Here is a 24,790-nt window from a genome sequence, read left to right on the forward strand (position 1 = left end):
TGCCAAGTTTGGGATGGAAGCCTTCCTCAGTTTTAAGGGGATGGGCGAGGTTTTTAAATTTTATTCTGGTTTGTTACAGCTCTTTTCACTGTAATTTTCTCGCATGGGCTTATGTATTTCCAGTATAGTGCTTTCTGTCCATCTAGTGATTTCTCATGCCTAGTCTATCCGAGTCCAGCCTTCTGTTTTTGGTGGGTGATGTCCCATAGCAATTATTTTCTCTTTGCTATGTCACAGTATAGTAATGTCTAGGAGAATACAAGCAGCCCAAGCTCCACTGTTAAGCATTCCCTAGTATTTCAGTTTTTGAAGACCTATGCTCCTCATAGAAGAGAGTTACGAGAAGCCCAAAATGATGAAATTGCAATTGTATTTTAGTCACTCTATCAGAGAGGGATCACTGGAGAAGGAAATGTTTGGGAAAATCAAAGGAACCAGATGAAGAGGGATACTGGCTACTAGGTGGTTGGACAAGTTCACTACAGTTGTGGGGATGACACTGTAGAGTCTCACCAGACTAGCACAAAGCCAACTTCTTTTTAGAGCTCTTATTCATCAAAATGTTAAAACTCGGGTTTGAGTTGATGGCACCTAATAATAATAATGCTTCTCATATTTGTTTATTACAGGAGATGCATCTCTTGGTAGCAAGACCCTTAGCTTACCACCTAAAAAGCGGTAGGTTGGACACCACTATCATGCCACCTACTCTAATTTTGATCTGGGGGTGAGTAGAGTGGTTCGCAAATCCCTGCCCTTCAAATTACTGGATCTTGTCCGGAACCCAGATGGCTGGTTTATAATTCTGTATGCTCAAATTGAATAATTAGAGACAGTTTTAGTCGGTTTATATTTGCCTCCACTGGCCTCCCTTAAGCTGCTGCATAAAGTGACAGCATTGGTGGCTAAATACGCTACTGATAACATCATAATCGTGGGTGATTGTAATCTGGCCCCCGACCCAGGTAGGGAAAAGCTATCCCCAGAAGGCCACTCTCATTCTGACCTTTCTACATGGGCGAAGATATACGGTTTAACTGATGTTTGCCGTTGGAAATACCCTACCACTTGCACCTATGCCGACCACTTCGCCGCCTACAAAATATTTTCTCATAATGATATGGCCTTTGTGGGGGATATCAGTCTTGCTCAGGTACAGGGACATGTCTATCCTAACGAGGGGGATGCTGCACTTCTACTACAACGCAGGGCATCGGATAACCCCTTGGATAGATTGTGGAGACTTTCTAGATTTTGGATTACTGATGTTACCGTTAAACCAAAGTTCAAGTATTACCTCAATAAATTTTGTAGTATCAACCCCGACTTCACCTCTGATGCCACTGTATGGGATGCCTTTAAAGCTTCCACCAGATGGCCACTTGTTTATAGGTTTGGTACATATAGACCGTAAGGCGGACCTAGTTAAAGGTGAAGTTGCTGCCTCTAAACAAGAACAGCTGTATGTACATATTAAAGGCCCACAGTGTTATCACAGTCCCTTACTAGGGATGCGTTACGTCTTTGGATGTCACATAGTATTATCCAAGTCCCTTACTAGGGATGTGTTACTTCTTTGGATGTCACTAACTAAAAAACATCATTTACATCAGTCGAAGAGAGTATTTGAAAAGGGTGAGAGAAATGAGAAACTGTTAGCCTGGTTTGACGCAGAACACATGGCATACCCCAAATCCTGAGTCCCATAAGTGACATGTTTATTAACCCTGTGGAGATCAATGATTGCTTTGTTTCATACTAAGAAACCCTCTATAGCTCTTGGGTGGCCTATATGGATGGTGAACTCCAGACGTAACTGGCTGGGGGAGATTTCCAGGTTCTTACCTCCATCTATTGAGGCAAGCTAAATTCCCCCATTACTTTGGAGGAGGTGCAAAAGGCATTGGGCCCTCTTCAGTCGGGTAAGACTCCTGGCACTGATAGGCTCCTTGCACAACTTTATAAGAACTATACTGAGGAACAACTTCCTTGTCTCCACTCGTTGATTGTGACGTCGCTGGGGGTTGCTCCTCTTCCAGATTCTATGAGCGATGCAGTGATCGTGGTGATCCCGAAACTGGGGAAAAAACGTGATCATTGTTCCTCCTATTGCCCCATCTCTCTGTTAAATGCAGATGCGAAGCTCCCATCTAAAATTTTGTCTAACTACTTCAATACAGTGATTATGTCCTTATGCCTGGCAGGGGCACTGATATTAATATTAGACATTTCTATACTCATATGGCCCTGGGATAGGGGCATCCTTGGACGCTGAAAAAGTGTTCGATTCGGTTGAGTGGAACTATGTCTGAGTGGTTCTGACCAGCTTTGGGTTTGGTCATCCCTTTCTCTGCTGGTTGAAACTACTAAACGCTCACCCATGGGCTAGGGTTAGGACCACTACAACCCTTTTGTAATCTCTCCCCTTGGGCAGAGGGACACGTGAAGGTTGCCCTGTCTCCCCAGGCTTATTTGCTTTAGCTTAGAAGTCCCTCGCTATCCTCCTCAGAACTGATCCCGCAGTGAGAGGTATTCACGTGGGCTCCATGGAGGAGAAACTTTTTTTATATGCCGACGACTCCCTGCTGTACCTGGTGGACACGTCCTCCTCTATGCTCGGCACTAGACTTATTGATTGCTTTGCCCGTTTTTCAGGGATCAGAATTAATTGGGATAAGTCAGTGCTTTTTCCATTACATCCATCTGTTCCTCGTACTGACATGCAAACATCACTTTAATGGGTGGACAAATGTACCTTTTTGGGGTTTGGGTGGGAGGGACCACTGCTGCTTATTTAGAGAAGAACGTCTCTCCTTTGGTACCCTGAGACAGACATACTCCCTGCCAGGCTCTATATATTGACATATGAAACATGCACTTGCTGCTCAATTTCCAGAGCCTGTGGTATTGAAGTCTGACCAAACTGAACGTATTCTTGCCTCAAAGGTGATGGGGAAACCCTGGTCTTCCCTGTACCTTCATCTCTCTGTAGCTTATGACACTAAATCCACTTGCACTCTTGACCGCTGGCATGCAGATATCCCTGAGCTTACGTAGGAAGACTGGGAGGACTGTATCTCAACCTATGTGACTTCTATGATTTCTGCTAAAGATAGGTTTATACAGCTGAAATTTATACACAGGGCATACTATACCCCTCAGTACTTGGCCAATATTTACTCTCAGGCAGACCCCCTTGTGCACGAGATGTGCTGCTTCTACTGGTACTTTTATCCACATGGTGTGTTCCTGGTCTGTTTTTTGCCCCTTTTGGAAGTCAGTGGTTGATACTCTTAATGATATGTGGGATCTGGCCTTACGACCCGATCCACTTCTTCTATTGATGAGTTGCTGAGGATGTGGAGGCAGACATACACCAAGCTCTTCCTTACCTATTGAACATGCTATGCAAGAAGGGAAATTTTACTACATTGGAAGTCTCTTACACCTCCAACTGTGTTCACTTGGTGGAAGGTGATTAACTCAGTTCTGCCCCTTTACAAAATAACATATGAGAGTAGGAATTGTCCTAGGAAAGTTGATAAGGTATGGTCTATTTGGATACATGCTTATGGTGATTTCTCGCTTCTGTCCCTCCCCCCTTAACTCCTCCTTTTTCAGTCTCCCCTCCTCTTCCCCCCCATACTGTCCCCCTCTTTGTTGTCTACCCCACTGTTACTTCCTTCCCCTTCTTGACCCTTCCCTCCCTCTCATCCTTTTATATTGACATGGCCCTGAAACAATTTAGAGTGGTAATCCTTCTTACTTCTGCCTATTAATACATATGGAGAATGCTATTGTCCTGACATGTGAATTATTTAATATGCCGCAATATCATCTTTTGCGCCCAGGATATACAGGCTATTATATTGTATGATCTGCTAATATACTTATTGACTTGTAACTACTGTACTGTGAGCTGTATTTCTAGCTGAGCAAGACTTTAAAAAACTGTTTTCTGTTAAGAAAAAAATCAACCCAGCTCCTCACCAGTGTTTCATCGCCAGTCATCCAGATTTCCCCTCATCTGTTGATACACTGAAGCCCCTGGCAAAATCCTAGGTATCATTGTGCCAAATATCAGGTTTAGTTATTTTGTTAATTTAAATTAACTTTCAATGTACCTTATACCATATATGTTTTTACAGGAGAAAAGGTTAAAACCACAATCTGATAATAAGGGTGGAAGGTTTATTTTTATATTAATCGGTGACTGATATCCACCCACATAATATCATTCAAGACTTTATAGAACAGCAGCAGCAATATTCGGTACAGCAATGCTCGGAATTGCCACCCTAATAACAGATATGATATGTTGTGAGGGAATTCTTGCTCCCAGAATCCAACCTAGTTATATACAATACATTAAATCCTGTCAATTTTTTTTTTTTTTTTAGCCTTTGCTGTCTGTCTCTTTGGGAAAATTTTACTTGACTTACTGTCTTGGAGGAACATCAGTTTATGAAGAAGTCTCCTCAAGTCAGTTGTCACTGGAGCAGATGTTCCCATTGAATATTTTCCTGTTTAATCCAGTTTTGGTGACAACTAATATTCTGGATGACCCAGCACTTTTTGTCCTTGACACAATGGTCACCAGGATAAATATAGGCTGGTATCTCCCCAGCGGAAACACAGACACCAAAACATCCATCTAAGCAAAATACAGTATAACCATAAACACCCCACAGTCGTTTAAACACAAACAACAACATTTCACACACATATACACAAACAATTCAATGTATAAGTTACCTCTTCAGCTGCCTTTGGTGGAGGTTCTGTAGGCTTTTCCCCTTTACCCTACAAGACAGGTTCAATATTGCTTGTCATTAAAGCAATTTACAAGTTATTATTATTATACAGGATTTATATAGCGCCAACAGTTTGCTCAGCGCTTTACAGTATAAGTTAGGATCATTTATTATTTTATTGAATAACAATCTTACATCCAGGAGATGTCTGTATTCTGGTGGGATTGTGGATTCTCTCTTTCCCAGTTCCTCTAGATATTCTGATGTGGCAGGGATGTCCTTATATAAAAAGAAAATGAAAATCTAGTGAACTGACATGCTTGACAGTATGATGGTGACATCTTTCTGATTTAAAAAAATCTGCTATGAACACGTAAAGACAGTGCCCAAGAAGTCAGTGATCCTTATGCTTCTACATTTATAGAATATCTACATCACACAAACATGACTCACATTTTCCATTTCAAAATTCTCAAATGACAATAAAAATAATCGAATGAACTTTGCCAACAAAGCTAACATGCAATTAGGATTTAACAAGGTATCCCATATTAATTGCCTTGGTAAATGCCCCTTGCTACTATATAAGCAGGTATGTGCATGCAAGAATGCCTGTAAAAGCTATAAATGGACCTCAAGCACATTATCATCTTCTAGTTTGTATACACTTTGGACTCAATGAAAAAGCAGAAAGAATTTACAGTTTTCAGTTCCAAAATAATAATGAGAGGTGCACTTTGATTACTATAGGTTACTTTACTTTGTTATTACTTTAGCAAGGTAGAGATGGAAAGAGAAAGAAGGTATCCTTAATTATATGATTAAGTTGGATTTCTGTTTTGCCAACGGGGGACAAGATTATAGCAGTGCTTTCTGATGCCGTTTTGGCATTGGATGGTTCTGCTTCCAGTAGGCATTCCTTCTTGTGTATCCAGCCCTCAGCAGCTCTTCACTCCCCACCATACTGCACCAGTACCCATAAAATATTGTATTAACTTTCCACCCTCACCCCCAGATTAGTCACCTTTATACTCTTAACGCTACACATCTCTCCCTCCTCTCCAGTACTGTGTGTCGCAAGTACTCCACACCCCTGCCCTGCCCTGACACCTCCAAACTACAACTCTCCAGTGACACATTTACCCTTCTTCTTCAGCCCTGTCAGGCAAGTGTTCTTCTCTGTCCCGACACCTTCATATTTTACTGCAACATGCCCCCCCACCACCACCACTCCAGCACTGTGCCACAAGTCTAAAATTCACTGGGCAGCTTCCTATCTCTTGTAGAAGTTATTGCCACTATGTCAGCAGAGCTCCATCCCGCAGACCACCCATATTGGCAAGCTCCACTACCACAGAATGAGCTCCCTGCCCTCTGTAAAACTGGCTACTGCAGCTCCAGGGCATGGTGCTGCCTGCACATTACAGCTTTGCACAGTCCAAAAACCGCTATGAAAGTGGCTTCTATAGTTGACGGAAGGCTGTCAAAGAAACATCACAGCCCAGAAAACTGAACTGAACAGATGCTCTGCGATTGTTATGTGCAGGGCTGAGCTTTTACATTTACAGCCATCCTGCAGTGAAACTCAAGGAGGATGCTGAACAGGAGACCAGTGAATGTCATAATCTCCTCTGAAACCAGACAATTTTCAAGTACTCAGTGTAGAGCATTTGAATGTTCTCACCTTCAGGTCTGCCTGCCACTGTCATACCCTTTGCACTCCTTCATACACTCTGCCCCATGTTAAACCCTCTACACTCCTATCTTGCACATGCCAGTTCTATCTTGCACATACTGCATGCTCTCAAACTGTTCGCACACCTCTCCTGCACATATTGCTCGCTATATAATGTTCCCAAACATATCCTCCACAAGCTTCTCCTGTAAATACTGCCTGCTATTATACCTATTGCACTCCTCTCCTGTACATATACCGCTCACTGTCACATACATATTGCCGACTGAAAATGTTTTTGGGATTTATATATATATATATATATATATATATATATATATACATACATATACATACACACATACATATATATATATATATATATATATATATATATATATATATATATATATATATATATATATACACACACACACACACACACACACACACATATGATATGTATATATATTATTACATCGAGTTTATATAGCGCCAAAGGGTTTGCTCAGCGCTGTACAATAGGAATATATATGTATATATACACACACACACACACACACACTGTAACTTAAATTTTATCAACTAAACTGTTTATAATAAATTTTAAAATGTCATGCCATGTTTTAGTTTACACATCCAAAAATCTACTTACAGCGACCTCCGGTCCAGTGAATTGTGGAGACTCTGGAACACTTTCTGGTCCCCCCAAAGTATCAATTAACAAATCTAAAGCGTCATCCTTTTCACTCTACAAATCAGAGGCACAAGATAATTAGCTACACAGCCAAAGCATAAAGACAACAGGAGTAATAAACTAAATACCCCATAACTAAAAATGTACAAAATGTAAAAAGAGGGCTAATATACACCCTTTTTCTTGAAGTTTAGCTAAATAACTATCATTGTTTTACTTCCTTGAGGATCACTTTCTGATATTCAAATTACAGGTATTCTTTTGTCACAGATTTTCCTGGCATTTTTACAGGCAATACATTTCTCCAACGAAAGTCTGCTTAGATGTATAGTGGTAATTTAAGAGGTTAATATTTGAAAATGAAATTATAAGTACATCTTTACGAAAAGAATAATAAATGCTGATTTTTTTTCCAGGTAAAAAAATATGCATTTATTATTATTTTTTTGATAATAGCCTATAAAGCATTGCACCCATGATCAGCAGATCATGGGTATAACTTCACAGTCCTGCAGAGTGTCTGTGTAACTATCTGCTCATACTTCTGACATGGGCAGGCAGTTACACAATGACAGGAAGCCCAATGAACTACCTAGGGTGCTCAACAGTGAAAAGGCTGCCAGAACTTGTAGTTTTCCAATTCACAGAATACTGTGAATGAATGATGTGGCCGAGTGTTCGGAGCCTCGCACAGGCACGTTTTTTCTGATTGTGACAGCCAGCTGGGGGATTGGAGGTTGGTGCATCTGTAACATATTATATGTTAAAGCCTGAATATGGGTGTAACATTACAAAAGGTAAACTTATCCTTTAAGTGATGGTTTTGCAATTTACTCTTCTTCTTTAAAGCATCACAGCAAATCTCCTTGCTGCTCTTGATTTCTCACATGTGTGTTTGTCTGTGCTCATCAGTGAGATTTGCTGTGATGCTTTAAAGAAGAAGAGTGACTACTCATGCAGAAGTCAGCTCCTCTGGGAGCCAGGTGCATCTACAGAGTGGCCATCGCCTAATGAGAAGGCTGTATGCAGAGTATGGGATAACGAAGGGGACCTGACCAGATCTGACCAGACCTCTGATGACATATTGGAAGTCTCTATAATATATAAAGGCGCATAAAGGTTGCGCATCTGGTGAGTGCGTAATCTGTATCCTCACTGTTTCACCGTGTGCACAGTTTATGTCGTTTGGAAGTCTATAGATCGATTGAGATCTTGCTCACATCTTCACGTTGGACTTATATGTGGACACAGCAGTTTTTTCCCTCACGTTATATTAGCCACTGCATAGTGGCATATATATGAGTGCACAGCATCACTTTATATCTTTTGCACGACTTTATACATGTATATATATATGTTCATTTATTTGTGCTCTAGCGCTGCACCTTTTTTTGTATATTATTGTGTAGATGGAATATTTTAGTTGCTCACATATATGACAAGGGATGCTCTCTGGATCACAACCACCATCATACACAACATGGAAGTAGATCATCCAAGGGACAATTGTTGGATGAACATAATTTCAACTTTTTAGAACTGAAAAGAATTGCATCACAACGATACCTAACAAGTGGCTGTGAAATAAAGATCATATTAAAGGATTTCATTCCTAGCTTCTGTTCATACTTCCACTGCTGCAAATCACTAGCTCACATTACATATATATATATATATATTATATATATATACACAGTGGGGATCGAAAGTTTGGGCACCCCAGCTAAACATTTGTATTAATGTGCATAAAGAAGCCGAGGAAAGATGGAAAAATCTCCAAAAGGCATCAAATTACAGATTAGACATTCTTATAATATGTCAACAAAAGTTAGATTTTATTTCCATCATTTATACTTTCAAAATAACAGAAAACAAAAAAATGGCGTCTGCAAAAGTTTGGGCACCCTGCAGAATTTATAGCATGCACTGCCCCCTTTGCCAAGCTGAGACCTGCCAGTGTCATGGATTGTTCTCAATCATCGTCTGGGAAGACCAGGTGATGTCAATCTCAAAGGTTTTAAATGCCCAGACTCATCTGACCTTGCCCCAACAATCAGCACCATGGGTTCCTCTAAGCAGTTGTCTAGAAAACTGAAACTGAAAATAGTTGACGCTCACAAAGCTGGAGAAGGCTATAAGAAGATAGCAAAGCGTTTTCAGATGTCAATATCCTCTGTTCGGAATGTAATTAAGAAATGGCAGTCATCATACACATTTTTAGCTGGGGTGCCCAAACTTTCGATCCCCACTGTATATATATATATATGCAATACAAGTGAAATGAAGTTGGTTTTAGGCCCTACATCCAGTCCATTCTGTTTAATGTAAAACACTGTTCACAGTGCTATTATTTATTGATTCACATATATAGTAAATACTTACTTCTAGATAGAGTAGGAAAGGAAAAGAACCCTTGTCAAGTTTTTATTCTTGTTAGTGTTCCTGCTAGGCAGATTCACCCTATTTCCCATATATCAACAAAATAGAAAATGAGGGAGATCCAAAATTTTACAGCTGTCATCAGAACAAGAGCCAAGGGTCAGTCTTCAAATAGAAACATCTGGTGGCAAACGTCCAAGAAAGGTGGAATGCACTTTCCTAGATGACTGTGCCACTGCAGGAAACATTCCTGGAATACGTTTTCTCTGGAATACTGTGCAGTGTTGTGGTGTGCTGGATATCCAGAATATTATTATATCTGTGTCCTTTTAGGGAATTTTTTTAATTTTGGAAACAGCCAACAGTCACAGGGTACTATGTCAGGGGAATAAGGTGGTTGGTTAAGTTTCAGAATGGATTTCTGGTCCAGGAACTCATGAACACTTAATGCATCATGTGCAGGAGCATTGTCATGGTGGAGAATCCACTTGTCAAACCAGAGTTCAGTTTTTTCCACCAAACAGATTCCTGTAAACGTTTCAGAATTTTCCAGTAACTATGTTGGTTGACCGCTGTACCATGTTCTATAAACTCATAGTGAACTCCATGGTTTTGAACTGAGAACGAGACATGCGTGCTTTCTTCAGGAGAGGTGAATTTTTTTTTCCACTGCATGCTCTGGCATTTTTTTTCTGCAGCATACCAGACACACCATGCTTCATCACAACTTTCATCACCCTATCAAACACCTCTGTATTCTTTAAAAGATTGGATGAAATTTGAAGACGACATGCTTTCTGATCTACTGTCAAGATTCGAGGCACCATCTTTGTGGAAGTTTTTCTAATTCCCAAACCTTCCAGTTGAATATGCTTCCCTGTTCATGCTTAATTCTTCTGTCATCAGTCGAACACTCAATCTTCAATTTGAGCGTACAAGGGTTCACACTCTGTCCACATTTGCATCCCTTGTTTGCATTGTTTGGTGCCCACTTCTTGCATCACCATGGCCATCTTCCTGTCCTTCCTTAAACTACCTATACTTGATTTCTTCATGGAATGTTCACCATAAGCAGCATAAGTTGTAACAGAGCTAACAGCTTCACTCACACTTTTGCCAATTTTCACGCAAGGTTTTATGTTAGTTTTGCTGCTCCAGATCCTGTCACTCATTTTCCACCAGCAGCGCAAGGCACACGTGTTATTTCTGCTATTAGTGTGTAAAGACTGAATCAACTGATCTGTTGCCCAGGCGACTGCACGTTAGAACATGTCAGAACATGTCTGTGTGACTCACCACCATTGTGCTACGCCACAAGCATTCCAGGAATTAAATTGTCACACCTCATATATCTGTATCACCTAAAGGTGAAGACCCCTTTCTATTCCTTTAAACAGCGTTACATGGTTACTCTTCTAGACTTCCCATTTCAGCTTTGGGTAAATACTGGTGGATAAAATAAATTAAAAATCCAAAAGGGAGAGCGAGACCTCCTCTTTCTGCCCATTAGAAAAGGACCTGGAAACACAGATGCCATTGGATTCTGAGATATACTGAAATCAATGTATGAACTGATGCATCCTCTCTATAAATATACAGAGAGCCAGTACAAAGATCGACACACATGGGAGGTGTAGTGACCATAGATCATTCTGCAGAGGTGACTGATATAGTATCTACGCCAAATTTAGCAAATGCACAAACCTAGACCTTGTTGGCACCACCTATTAGAAGGGCAACTACACCAAAAGGCTTGAGGTCCTTTTATTCTAACTGTTCACACCAATAATTGCCTTACAGAACCAGAAATTATTGTGGGAACCTTTTCCTTCGGTTACAATCCAGCTAAGCACATAGGAATTAAACTAGACCACATATCTGTGGAATTAATGAAGAAGAATTAAGTATTTATCCATGATATATTTAACTTCCAATATCGTATTTTTGTACGGAGCAATTTCTGTACATTACCTCTTCTTTAGGTTTGCTAGATGAAGCTACTGTAGCAGCACCTACTGTAGCAGCACCTACTGCAGCGGCCCCCACTGTAGCAACAGCTGCTTTGCCAGCAACAGATGATGAGACCTGAAGAAAGGCAAGGGACAATTGTCAAAAGATTACCCTGTCAATACAAAATATGGAAATTGACTACTAAAGAAAGACTGTTTTGATGCATAATCCTTTGTTTGATGGTGATGGAAGAAGCTTCAGTTTGGTGTACTGCAGTAATACCTAATTGGTATGTACGATAGTTGTGTATTGTTTTTATTACACTATCAATGTAGCTGGTTAATATAATAGGAAAAGTTCTACTTTATACCAACACTAGTTTTCTGGCCTCCTCACCAAAAATGTAGTTATAACTACAGTGGGGCAAAAAAGTATTTAGTCAGCCACCAATTGTGCAAGTTCTCCCACTTAAAAAGATGAGAGAGGCCTGTAATTGGCATCATAGGTAGACCTCAACTATGAGAGACAAAATGAGAAAAAAAATCCAGAAAAATCACATTGGCCGATTTGGAAAGAATTTATGTGCAAATTATGAAGGGAAATAAGTGTTTGGTCAATATCAAAAGTTCATCTCAATACTTTGTTATATATCCTTTGTTGGCAATGACAGAGGTCAAATGTTTCCTGTAAGTCTTCACAAGGTTGGCACACACTGTTGCTGGTATCTTGGCCCATTCCTCCATGCAGATCTCCTCTAGGGCAGTGATGTTTTGGGGCTGTCGCTGGGCAATACAGACTTTCAACCCCCTCCCAAAGGTTTTCTATGGGGTTGCCCGAGCGGTATGATTGGGATCATTGTTATGTTGGAAGACCCAGCCACGTTTCATCTTCAATGCCCTTGCTGATGGAAGGAGGTTTGCACTCAAAATCTCACGATACATGGCCCCATTCATTCTGTCCTGTACATGGATCAGTCGTCCTGGTCCCTTTGCGGAGAAACAGCCCCAAAGCATGATGTTGCCACCCCCATGCTTCACAGTAGGTATGGTGTTCTTTGGATGCAACTCAGCATTCTCTCTCCTCCAAACACGACGAGTTGTGTTTCTACCAAACAGTTCTATTTTGGTTTCATCTGACCATATGACATTCTCCCAATCCTCTTCTGGATCATCCAAATGCTCTCTAGCAAACTTCAGACGGGCCCGGACATCTACTCGCTTAAGCAGGGGGACATGTCTGGCACTGCAGGATCTGAGTCCCTGGAGGCGTAGTGTGTTGCTGATGGTAGCCTTTGTTACGTTGGTCCCAGCTCTCTACAGGTAATTCACTAGGTTCCCCCGTGTGATCCTGGGATTTTTGCTCACCGTTCAATGTGATCATTTTGACCCCACGGGGTGAGATCTTGCGTTGAGCCCCAGATCGAGGGAGATTATCAGTGATCTTGTATGTCTTCCATTTTCTAATTATTGCTCCCACAGTTGATTTGTTCACACCAAGCTGCTTGCCTATTGCAGATTCAGTGTTCCCAGCCTGGTGCAGGTCTACAATTTTGTTTCTGGTGTCCTTCGACAGCTCTTTGGTCTTCACCATAGTGGAGTTTCGAGTGTGACTGTTTGAGGTTGTGGACAGGTGTCTTTTAAACTGATAACAAGTTCAAACAGGTGCCATTGATACAGGTAATGAGTGCAGAACAGAGGAGTCTCTTAAAGAAGAAGGTACAGGTCAGGTTCAAATTACAAAGTATTCTTTTGTCACAGATTTTCCTGGCATTTTTACAGGCAATACATTTCTCCAACGAAAGTCTGCTTAGATGTATAGTGGTAATTTAAGAGGTTAATATTTGAAAATGAAATTATAAGTACATCTTTACGAAAAGAATAATAAATGCTGATTTTTTTTCCAGGTAAAAAAATATGCATTTATTATTATTTGTTTGATAATAGCCTATAAAGCATTGCACCCATGATCAGCAGATCATGGGTATAACTTCACAGTCCTGCAGAGTGTCTGTGTAACTATCTGCTCATACTTCTGACATGGGCAGGCAGTTACACAATGACAGGAAGCCCAATGAACTACCTAGAGTGCTCAACAGTGAAAAGGCTGCCAGAACTTGTAGTTTTCCAATTCACAGAATACTGTGAATGAATGATGTGGCCGAGTGGGCGGAGCCCTGCACAGGCACATTTTTTCCGATTGTGACAGCCAGCTGGGGGATTGGAGGTTGGTGCATCTGTAACATATTATATGTTAAAGCCTGAATATGGGTGTAACATTACAAAAGGTAAACTTATCCTTTAAGTGATGGTTTTGCAATTTATTTTACCCTGCTATATTACCACCAATTCCAGCTGCTGTGTAAAGTATGCAATGTAGCAGACTGCCCCTAAATCCCAAGATCTAGCCCCACCTTGCTTGGAGCAGCACCAGCAGCAATTTTGTCCACACTCACTTTCTTTAATTCTTTAACCTGTGGTAAATAAGGAGGAGTAGTCAGAAAAATAACACGGAAAAATAAAAGGGGATCAGCACACAAGATACAGAGATATTGAGGCACGGTTTCAGCTTTAAATAATTCCATTACTCGATGTCAATAATACATTTGCTTATAAATGTCAAATAAATTATCATTACTATATATCGAATTGTTATGAGACACATTTTTGCTTTTTCCTTCCATCACAGATTTCTGTCGATGGAATATTTTAGTTGCTCACATATATGACAAAGGGATGCTGTCTGGATCACAACCACCATCATACACAACATGGAAGTAGATCATCCAAGGGACAATTGTTGGATGAACATAATTTCAACTTTTTAGAACTGAAAAGAATTGCATCACAACGATACCTAACAAGTGGCTGTGAAATAAACATCATATTAAAGGATTTCATTCCTAGCTTCTGTTCATACTTCCACTGCTGCAAATCACTAGCTCACATATATATATTATATATATATATATATATATATATATACATACACAGTGGGGATCGAAAGTTTGGGCACCCCAGCTAAACATTTGTATTAATGTGCATAAAGAAGCCAAGGAAAGATGGAAAAATCTCCAAAAGGCATCAAATTACAGATTAGACATTCTTATAATATGTCAACAAAAGTTAGATTTTATTTCCATCATTTATACTTTCAAAATAACAGAAAACAAAAAAATGGCGTCTGCAAAAGTTTGGGCACCCTGCAGAATTTATAGCATGCACTGCCCCCTTTGCAAAGCTGAGACCTGCCAGTGTCATGGATTGTTCTCAATCATCGTCTGGGAAGACCAGGTGATGTCAAGCTCAAAGGTTTTAAATGCCCAGACTCATCTGACCTTGCCCTAACAATCAGCACCATGGGTTCCTCTAAGCAGTTGTCTAGAAAACTGAAACTGAAAATAGTTGACGCTCACAAAGCTGGAGAAGGCTATAAGAAGATAGCAAAGCGTTTTCAGATGTCAATATCCTCTGTTCGGAATGTAATTAAGAAATGGCAGTCATCAGGAACAGTGGAAGTTAAAGCAAGATCTGGAAGACCAAGAAAAATATGAGACAGAACAGCTCGCAGGATTGTGAGAAAAACAATTCAAAACCCACGTTTGACTGCACGATCCCTCCAGAAAGATCTGGCAGACACTGGAGTTGTGGTACACTATTCCACTATAAAGAGATACTTGCACAAATATGGTCTTCATGGAAGAGTCATCAGAAGAAAACCTCTTCTACGTCCTCACCACAAAAATCATCGTTTGAACTTTGCAAATGAACATATAGACAAGCCTGATGTATTTTGGAAACAAGTTCTGTGGACCGATGAGGTTAAAATTGAACTTTTTGGCCGGAATGAGCAAAGGTACGTTTGGAGAAGAAGGGGCACAGAATTTAATGAAAAGAACCTCTGTCCAACTGTTAAGCATGGGGTTGGATCAATCATGCTTTGGGGTTGTTTTGCAGCCAGTGGCACAGGGAACATCTCACGAGTAGAAGGAAAAATGGATTCAATAAAATTTCAGCAAATTTTGGATGGTAACTTGATGCCATCTGTGAAAAAGCTGAAGTTAAAGAAAGGATGGCTTCTACAAATGGATAATGATCCTAAAACACACCTCGAAATTCACGGGGGATTACATCAAGAGGCGTAAACTGAAGGTTTTGCCATGGCCTTCACAATCTCCTGACCTCAACATAATTGAAAATCTCTGGATAGACCTTAAAAGAGCAGTGCGTGACAGACAGCCCAGAACTCTCAAAGAACTGGAAGACTTTTGTAAGGAAGAATGGGCAAAGATACCTCAAACAAGAATTGAAAGACTCTTGGCTGGCTACAAAAAGCGTTTACAAGCTGTGATACTTGCCAAAGGGGGCAGTACAAGATATTAACTCTGCAGGGTGCCCAAACTTTTGCAGACGCCATTTTTTTGTTTTCGGTTATTTTGAAAGTGTAACTGATGGAAATAAAATCTAACTTTTGTTGACATATTATAAGAATGCCTAATCTGTAATTTGATGCCTTTTGGAGATTCTTCCATCTTTCCTTGGCTTCTTTATGCACATTAATACACATTTTTAGCTGGGGTGCCCAAACTTTCGATCCCCACTGTATATATATATATATATATATATATATATATATATATATATATATATATATATATGCAATACAAGTGAAATGAAGTTGGTTTTAGGCCCTACATCCAGTCCATTCTGTTTAATGTAAAACACTGTTCACAGTGCTATTATTTATTGATTCACATATATAGAAAATACTTACTTCTAGATAGAGTAGGAAAGGAAAAGAACCCTTGTCAAGTTTTTATTCTTGTTAGTGTTCCTGCTAGGCAGATTCACCCTATTTCCCATATATCAACAAAATAGAAAATGAGGGAGATCCAAAATTTTACAGCTGTCACCAGAACAAGAGCCAAGGGTCAATCTTCAAATAGAAACATCTGGTGGCAAACGTCCAAGAAAGGTGCGATGCACTTTCCTAGATGACTGTGCCACTGCAGGAAACATTCCTGGAATACGTTTTCTCTGGAATACTGTGCAGTGTTGTGGTGTGCTGGATGTCCAGAATATTATTATATCTGTGTCCTTTTAGGGAATTTTTTTAATTTTGGAAACAGCCAACAGTCACAGGGTACTATGTCAGGGGAATAAGGTGGTTGGTTAAGTTTCAGAATGGATTTCTGGTCCAGGAACTCGTGAACACTTAATGCATCATGTGCAGGAGCATTGTCATGGTGGAGAATCCACTTGTCAAACCAGAGTTCAGTTTTTTCCACCAAACAGATTCCTGTAAACGTTTCAGAATTTTCCAGTAACTATGTTGGTTGACCGCTGTACCATGTTCTATAAACTCATAGTGAACTCCATGGTTTAGAACTGAGAACGAGACATGCGTGCTTTCTTCAGGAGAGGTGAATTTTTTTTTCCACTGCATGCTGTGGCATTTTTTTTCTGCAGCATACCAGATACACCATGCTTCATCACAACTTTCATCACCCTATCAAACACCTCTGTATTCTTTAAAAGATTGGATGAAATTTGAAGACATGCTTTCTGATCTACTGTCAAGATTCGAGGCACCATCTTTGTGGAAGTTTTTCTAATTCCCAAACCTTCCAGTTGAATATGCTTCCCTGTTCATGCTTAATTCTTCTGTCATCAGTCGAACACTCAATCTTCAATTTGAGCGTACAAGGGTTCACACTCTGTCCACATTTGCATCTCTTGTTTGCATTGTTTGTTGCCCACTTCTTGCATCACCATGGCCATCTTCCTGTCCTTCCTTAAACTACCTATACTTGATTTCTTCATGGAATGTTCACCATAAGCAGCATAAGTTGTAACAGAGCTAACAGTTTCACTCACACTTTTGCCAATTTTCACGCAAAGTTTTATGTTAGTTTTGCTGCTCCAGATCCTGTCACTCATTTTCCACCAGCAGCGCAAGGCACACGTGTTATTTCTGCTATTAGTGTGTAAAGACTGAATCAACTGATCTGTTGCCCAGGCGACTGCACGTTAGAACATATCAGAACATGTCTGTGTGACTCACCACCATTGTGCTATGCCACAAGCATTCCAGGAATTAAATTGTCACACCTCATATATCTGTATCACCTAAAGGTGAAGACCCCTTTCTATTCCTTTAAACAGCATTACATGGTTACTCTTCTAGACTTACCATTTCAGTTTTGGGTAAATACTGGTGGATAAAATAAATTAAAAATCCAAAAGGGAGAGCGAGACCTCCTCTTTCTGCCCATTAGAAAAGGACCTGGAAACACAGATGCCACTGGATTCTGAGATATACTGAAATCAATGTATGAACTGATGCATCCTCTCTATAAATATACAGAGAGCCAGTACAAAGATCGACACACATGGGAGGTGTAGTGACCATAGATCATTCTGCAGAGGTGACTGATATAGTATCTACGCCAAATTTAGCAAATGCACAAACCTAGACCTTGTTGGCACCACCTATTAGAAGGGCAACTACACCAAAAGGCTTGAGGTCCTTTTATTCTAACTGTTCACACCAATAATTGCCTTACAGAACCAGAAATTATTGTGGGAACCTTTTCCTTCGGTTACAATCCAGCTAAGCACATAGGAATTAAACTAGACCACATATCTGTGGAATTAATGAAGAAGAATTAAGTATTTATCCATGATATATTTAACTTCCAATATCGTATTTTTGTACGGAGCAATTTCTGTACATTACCTCTTCTTTAGGTTTGCTAGATGAAGCTACTGTAGCAGCACCTACTGCAACGGCCCCCACTGTAGCAACAGCTGCTTTGCCAGCAACAGATGATGAGACCTGAAGAAAGGCAAGGGACAACTGTCAATAGATTACCCTGTCAATACAAAATATGGAAATTGACTACTAAAGAAAGACTGTTTTGATGCATAATCCTTTGTTTGATGGTGATGGAAGAAGCTTCAGTTTGGTGTACTGCAGTAATACCTAATTGGTATGTACGATAGTTGTGTATTGTTTTTATTACACTATCAATGTAGCTGGTTAATATAATAGGAAAAGTTCTACTTTATACCAACACTAGTTTTCTGGCCTCCTCACCAAAAATGTAGTTAAAACTACAGTGGGGCAAAAAAGTATTTAGTCAGCCACCAATTGTGCAAGTTCTCCCACTTAAAAAGATGAGAGAGGCCTGTAATTGGCATCATAGGTAGACCTCAACTATGAGAGACAAAATGAGAAAAAAAATCCAGACAATCACATTGGCCGATTTGGAAAGAATTTATGTGCAAATTATGAAGGGAAATAAGTGTTTGGTCAATATCAAAAGTTCATCTCAATACTTTGTTATATATCCTTTGTTGGCAATGACAGATCAAATGTTTCCTGTAAGTCTTCACAAGGTTGGCACACACTGTTGCTGGTATCTTGGCCCATTCCTCCATGCAGATCTCCTCTAGGGCAGTGATGTTTTGGGGCTGTCGCTGGGCAATACAGACTTTCAACCCCCTCCCAAAGGTTTTCTATGGGGTTGCCCGGGCGGTATGATTGGGATCATTGTTATGTTGGAAGACCCAGCCACGTTTCATCTTCAATGCCCTTGCTGATGGAAGGAGGTTTGCACTCAAAATCTCACGATACATGGCCCCATTCATTCTGTCCTGTACATGGATCAGTCGTCCTGGTCCCTTTGCGGAGAAACAGCCCCAAAGCATGATGTTGCCACCCCCATGCTTCACAGTAGGTATGGTGTTCTTTGGATGCAACTCAGCATTCTCTCTCCTCCAAACACGACGTGTTGTGTTTCTACCAAACAGTTCTATTTTGGTTTCATCTGACCATATGACATTCTCCCAATCCTCTTCTGGATCATCCAAATGCTCTCTAGCAAACTTCAGACGGGCCCGGACATGTACTGGCTTAAGCAGGGGGACACGTCTGGCACTGCAGGATCTAAGTCCCTGGCGGCGTAGTGTGTTACTGATGGTAGCCTTTGTTACGTTGGTCCCAGCTCTCTGCAGGTCATTCACTAGGTCCCCCTGTGTGGTCCTGGGATTTTTGCTCACCGTTCTTGTGATCATTTTGACCCCACGGGGTGAGATCTTGCGTGGAGCCCCAGATCGAGGGAGATTATCAGTGGTCTTGTATGTCTTCCATTTTCTAATTATTGCTCCCACAGTTGATTTGTTCACACCAAGCTGCTTGCCTATTGCAGATTCAGTCTTCCCAGCCTGGTGCAGGTCTACAATTTTGTTTCTGGTGTCCTTCGACAGCTCTTTGGTCTTCACCATAGTGGAGTTTGGAGTGTGACTGTTTGAGGTTGTGGACAGGTGTCTTTTATACTGATAACAAGTTCAAACAGGTGCCATTGATACAGGTAATGAGTGCAGGACAGAGGAGCCTCTTAAAGAAGAAGGTACAGGTCTGTGAGAGCCAGAAATCTTGCTTGTTTGTAGGTGACCAAATACTTATTTTCCACCATAATTTGCAAATAAATTCTTTCCAAATCAGCCAATGTGATTGTCTGGATTTTTTTTCTCATTTTGTCTCTCATAGTTGAGGTCTACCTATGATGCCAATTACAGGCCTCTCTCATCTTTTTAAGTGGGAGAACTTGCACAATTGGTGGCTGACTAAATACTTTTTTGCCCCACTGTACATACCCCTAAATTGGACAAACATTAAATGGCCAACACAAGCACTGGATAGTTGTTATTCCCGCTGACTCTCCCAATGGACTTTGGAATCCTGTGCATAGTTTGAAACTAGTCTTTAGAGAAATTACTACCTCTGATTTCACTTAGGTACATGCACCAAGCATAGCCATTCCTTTTTAAGGCCATAATAGGTCAATGCACAGCATTTCAAAGGCTGTTGGAAGAGAAAGAAAAAAGCACTGCACCAGTCCTAGGTAGGCTGGCGGTGTAATATTTGCTTTGCATACAGTATATTACATGGGGCTCCATTTACAAATTGGACACAGACGTTTCTGGGGATAGCAGATCTTAGGTGTTGGTATGCAGGTGCACTTATCCTTCAAGGTTTAATTCAAAGCTCATACAGTATATAATTGATGTAAATAAATACATGAAAAGGATGCTCAGAAAAAAAGAACATGGAAATGCAGGTGCCATCAGCTTTAGGCACTTTCTCTATAGAGAAGTGGGAAGCCAGAACAAAGATAAATTCACCTAGCGGGCAACATGAACAGAGATCATTCCACAGAAAAGACTGATATAGCAGCTATGCCAAAATATGGTGAGTGTATAAATTAAGTTTCTTGTTGGCACTGCCTATCAGAAGGGTGTGTGTCACAGAGAAATTCTAGAATTGAAAGCAGCTAAACCGAAAGCCTTGAGGTCACTTTATTCTAACTGTTCTCACTTGACAGTAATTGGCTTACTAGAGCAGAAAGCGAAAATTAATGAGGGAACATTTTCCTTTGATTAAAATCCAACTAAGAACAAAGGAATGATAATTATTTCACCAAAATGCTATTATTTTGAAGGTTATGTTAAATTGTAGATTGTTAGTAGATGCTGGCACCCCAGCATTTCTGTATGGTATTAATGAAGAGTTGTAATGATTTACAATGTATTAATCCATGATAGAGTTCATTTCCAATATCTTATTTTTTCACAAGACAATTTCTATACATTACCTCTTCTTTAGGTTTGCTAGATGAAGCTACTGTACTAGTACCTACTCCAGCGGCCCCCACTGTAGCAGGAGCTGCTTTGCCAGCAACAGGTGATGAGACCTGAGGAAAAGCAAGGGACAACTGTCAATTGGTAATACAAAACACAGAGAAATTGACTACTATAGAAAGACTAATTTAATGTGATATATATATTTCTATACCTCTTATTTAGACAAATTGAATTGGACAATGCAAGGATAGTAGTGTTCTCCCCTCCATCCCATCGGCCTTTGGAATCCTCTGCATCATTTGGTTCTAGCCACAGAGAAATTGTCACCTCTGTATTAACTTATGTGCATGCATTAAACAAAGCCACTCCTTTCTAAGCCCATAGCGGGTCAATGCACAGCATTTCAAAGGCTATTGGGAAAAGGAAGGAGAGAAACACTGTAACACTCCTGGGTAGGCTGGTGGTGTAAAATTTAGTCTACGTATATTACGCAGGCCTACATTTACATAAAGGAAGTAGAGATTTCTGGGGATGGGAGATCTCTGGTGTTGCTAAGAAGGTGTATTTCCCTTCAATGTTTAATTCAAAGCTCATATACAGCATAACTGATGCACATAAATACATGAATAGAATAATGGAAAAACATCTTTATTTTAAGCAGGAACCAAACACATAGGAATATCAGCATTAACTAAAAGGATTGTAAGATCTGCTTTACAACAGTGCTCTACTGTATATATTAGTACTTTATTTTATGCTGCTGCTGTTCCATGTACATTGACCTGTTTTGAGTTGGTTGGAAAAAAAAAATGAAGTTCTGACTTACTGCACTATCTTTCGGCTTCCCAGCATCTGCTTTCTTTGCATCCTGCTTTGTTGGGCCCTTTCCTAGACTCGGCTTTGCTGTTGTTGAAGAAGATGTTAATGATGAGGTGGTTGTTGTTGTTGTTGTTGTGGTGGTGGTCTTTGGCTGATAAGAAACACATCATTACTATAAGCGTATGTAGTGACAGGTGAATTCACAAAAGTAAAAATGAAGGTAGAGAAGGACATAAAGGAAAGATTACAGAAAACAATATCAGCTATCCTGTAAAATTGATCTGGCTAAAAGGGATGTTGATAAAATAGATGTTGAAATGTGTAGCCTGTAAGTGGTCTGAAGATTTCCTTAAAGAAGATCTGAACTGTGGAAGCTGTGTCCAAAACAAAGGCAGGCAGAGGGCAAAAGATTGGTCACCAGTGTTGCCTGTAGACTCTTGCAGTTGATCTTTTGCCTACTATTGATTTACTATGCCTTAACTTGCATGTTGTCTCTGTGAGGAGGCAGTCATCAGAGCCTTCAGCAAGAAGAACAGTAAGCAGCACATTAGTGACATCTTCAAAAGACTAGTATTCAGAGGCAGCAGTGTCTTTGATCTCACACTGCAGATATACATCTATGAAGCTGTAGACACAAGAATTACACTACTGAATTCCTGGTTCAGTTGGGGGGGGGGAAATGCTTGAGCACAATTCACATCTTTAAATGCTCCCTGTACCATAGCAAATCTTTACTTGTTGAGTTCAGGTTCACTATAAAAGCAGCACTATATGCACTTGTATGACAGGCTAACAAGTATTAGATCAGTTACTATGCAATGTACAAATCTTCCTTTACTGTCCCTGATTGAATCTAATCATTCATCATTTGTGTCTCACATGGTCCCTCTCAAAGACACTGCTGAACACGGAGGTATTCAGCAGTACAGTCAGTGCAACAAATTCAGAAAACAGTGGGCAAGACTAGGTGTGTCCAGGTGCTGAGAAGTAGACAAGGCAGTTAACCAAACTACCTTCCCAAGCCACTGTAGTTCAAGTAGGAGCAGTTTGCATGTAGCATGCAGCCTGGCTGCTACAGCATCACAGGAAATGGCATTAAGTGGATTTCACTGGCAGGGTCAACAGGTGTTTGTGGGATTGAGCCCTGCATCACACTAATGCCGTGCGGCATACCGCATGTGATTCGCACAGGAACCACACCACATTCTTGTGCAAATCACATGCAGTATCTGTGCAGTGTGATGTGAGCCATACATTTTGTATGGCTCAAATCGCATCCGCACCAAAAAGGCGCAAGACCCTTTTTATTCCCTCACCTGATTCACACTGCATGGATGTTTACACCCATGCAATGTGAATTCTGGTAATTGCAGTGCGTTTTGCAATCTGTTTCGGGGTGTTGTTTAACATTGACATTGTACCAGATCGCATAGACACTGTATGATTGCAATGCGGTGCAGGAAACGCACAGGATTCTCCTTGTTTCCCACTATGCATTAGTGTGAACCTGGGCTTAAGGGTGACCAAGGGAAACAGTACATTCAAAAAATTAAGTGCTGCAGCATATATTTTTGCCTTTAGTACTATGGGTAACAATCTAGGTTTCTAGAAACCCTGATGCAGGGGAGACTTGTTCCAAGATATTTGGAGGTTAGCTTAAGCGAACATCAAGGACACATTCATCTATTTATCCCAAGGGCAAAGCTTTAATATATTGTTTGCTGGTTAGGAACACCTTCACAACCCTGTTTGTTTACATATGCATAATAAACACAGACTACTATAAGGGCACCTGATAGTTTCTACACACTGATAACTGCCAACTCATGTAGGTCACACCTTTGAAGTTAAGTACACGAATTGCTGTCTGATTGGATACTCTCTGTAAAACATACTTTAACCCCTTCATGCCTAAGGGTAAAAGAAATCTTAATGTCCAAGCACAATTTTGCAACCTTGACATGTGTTAGTAAAACCGTACATATCACAACTACTTTGTACATCCAGGTGAATTATTCCTTGTTTTTCTCAGGAAAAATTGGGCTTCCATTTGGTGGTAAATGGTAATGGATATCTCCTGATTTTTTTTTTTTATAATCAAAGGAAAACTGGCCCAAAATAGTAAAAAATATATATTTTTTTTAAATTAAGCTGTGTGTTTCTTGTTACCACCATCATAACCTACCACCAAAGAACAACCCAAAATAAATTTTCCAGCTCTTGATGATCGCAGTGATACCATATACGTGTATGTTATTTGTTGTTTGTACCCATAGTACAGCCCAGAAACAATAGTGTGCATTTTATTTACCTAAAACAAACTAACACTGATACCAATTTAAAAAAATAAATAAATCCTGACCTTTTGACCTTGACCCAAACACTTACCATGCCATTGAGCTAGATCAAACCTTGATCTAGATATTTGTTCTTTATTTTTTGTTTTATTTTTTAATATTTATTTAACAAACATTTTTTTCCTCTATGCCATGAGTTAGAGACGCAATGTATCTCTGTCCTCCATTCACAGAGCAAAAAAAAACAAAAAAAAAAAAAACCAAAACACACAAGGGGAGGGGGGGGGGCTAAACAGTGACTGATCACTGTGATAGCCAATCAGAGGCTATCACAGCGATCATGTGACCCGGAATTGAGAGTCCTGGCTCCCGACGTTAGAACAAGACCCGGGGCTCTCAGTGACACCCCGGTCAGGAAGACAGGTACGCAAATATGCAGCCCCACGAAAAAAAAGTCCAGTTCTGTGAGGCCGCATATTTCTTTGAAGTCGGCGTCAAGGGGTTAAACACAGCACACATTACAATGGGACTGTACTCCTAATTTACCAATAGCTATGTAGTGCAAGGGCCTATTT

The 24,790-nt window shown here is 40.3% G+C and overlaps 1 protein-coding gene across 7 annotated transcripts in view; it reads right to left on the reverse strand.

The window, feature by feature from the left end:
- The window catches only part of CAST (calpastatin), a 227,658-nt gene that overhangs the window by 44,269 nt on the left and 158,599 nt on the right, over positions 1-24,790 (reverse strand). For 5 of the 7 annotated variants that reach the window (XM_089679129.1, XM_089679131.1, XM_089679130.1 and 2 more), the window contains 8 exons: positions 21,926-22,069; positions 21,111-21,209; positions 18,191-18,289; positions 13,866-13,925; positions 11,477-11,590; positions 7,085-7,180; positions 4,950-5,033; positions 4,756-4,803 (listed from right to left, as the gene is read on the reverse strand). In XM_089679129.1, the coding sequence (XP_089535255.1) occupies positions 4,756-4,803; positions 4,950-5,033; positions 7,085-7,180; positions 11,477-11,590; positions 13,866-13,925; positions 18,191-18,289; positions 21,111-21,209; positions 21,926-22,069 (744 nt within the window). The remainder of the gene's footprint in view (positions 1-4,755; positions 4,804-4,949; positions 5,034-7,084; positions 7,181-11,476; positions 11,591-13,865; positions 13,926-18,190; positions 18,290-21,110; positions 21,210-21,925; positions 22,070-24,790) is intronic. The other 2 variants (XM_089679132.1, XM_089679133.1) reach the window with 2 other exon arrangements.

Source organism: Staurois parvus, unplaced genomic scaffold (genome assembly GCF_062004578.1).
Source record: "Staurois parvus isolate SC_StPar_1 unplaced genomic scaffold, SC_StPar_1.0 ptg000218l, whole genome shotgun sequence".
Classification (NCBI taxonomy): Eukaryota; Metazoa; Chordata; class Amphibia; order Anura; family Ranidae; genus Staurois; species Staurois parvus.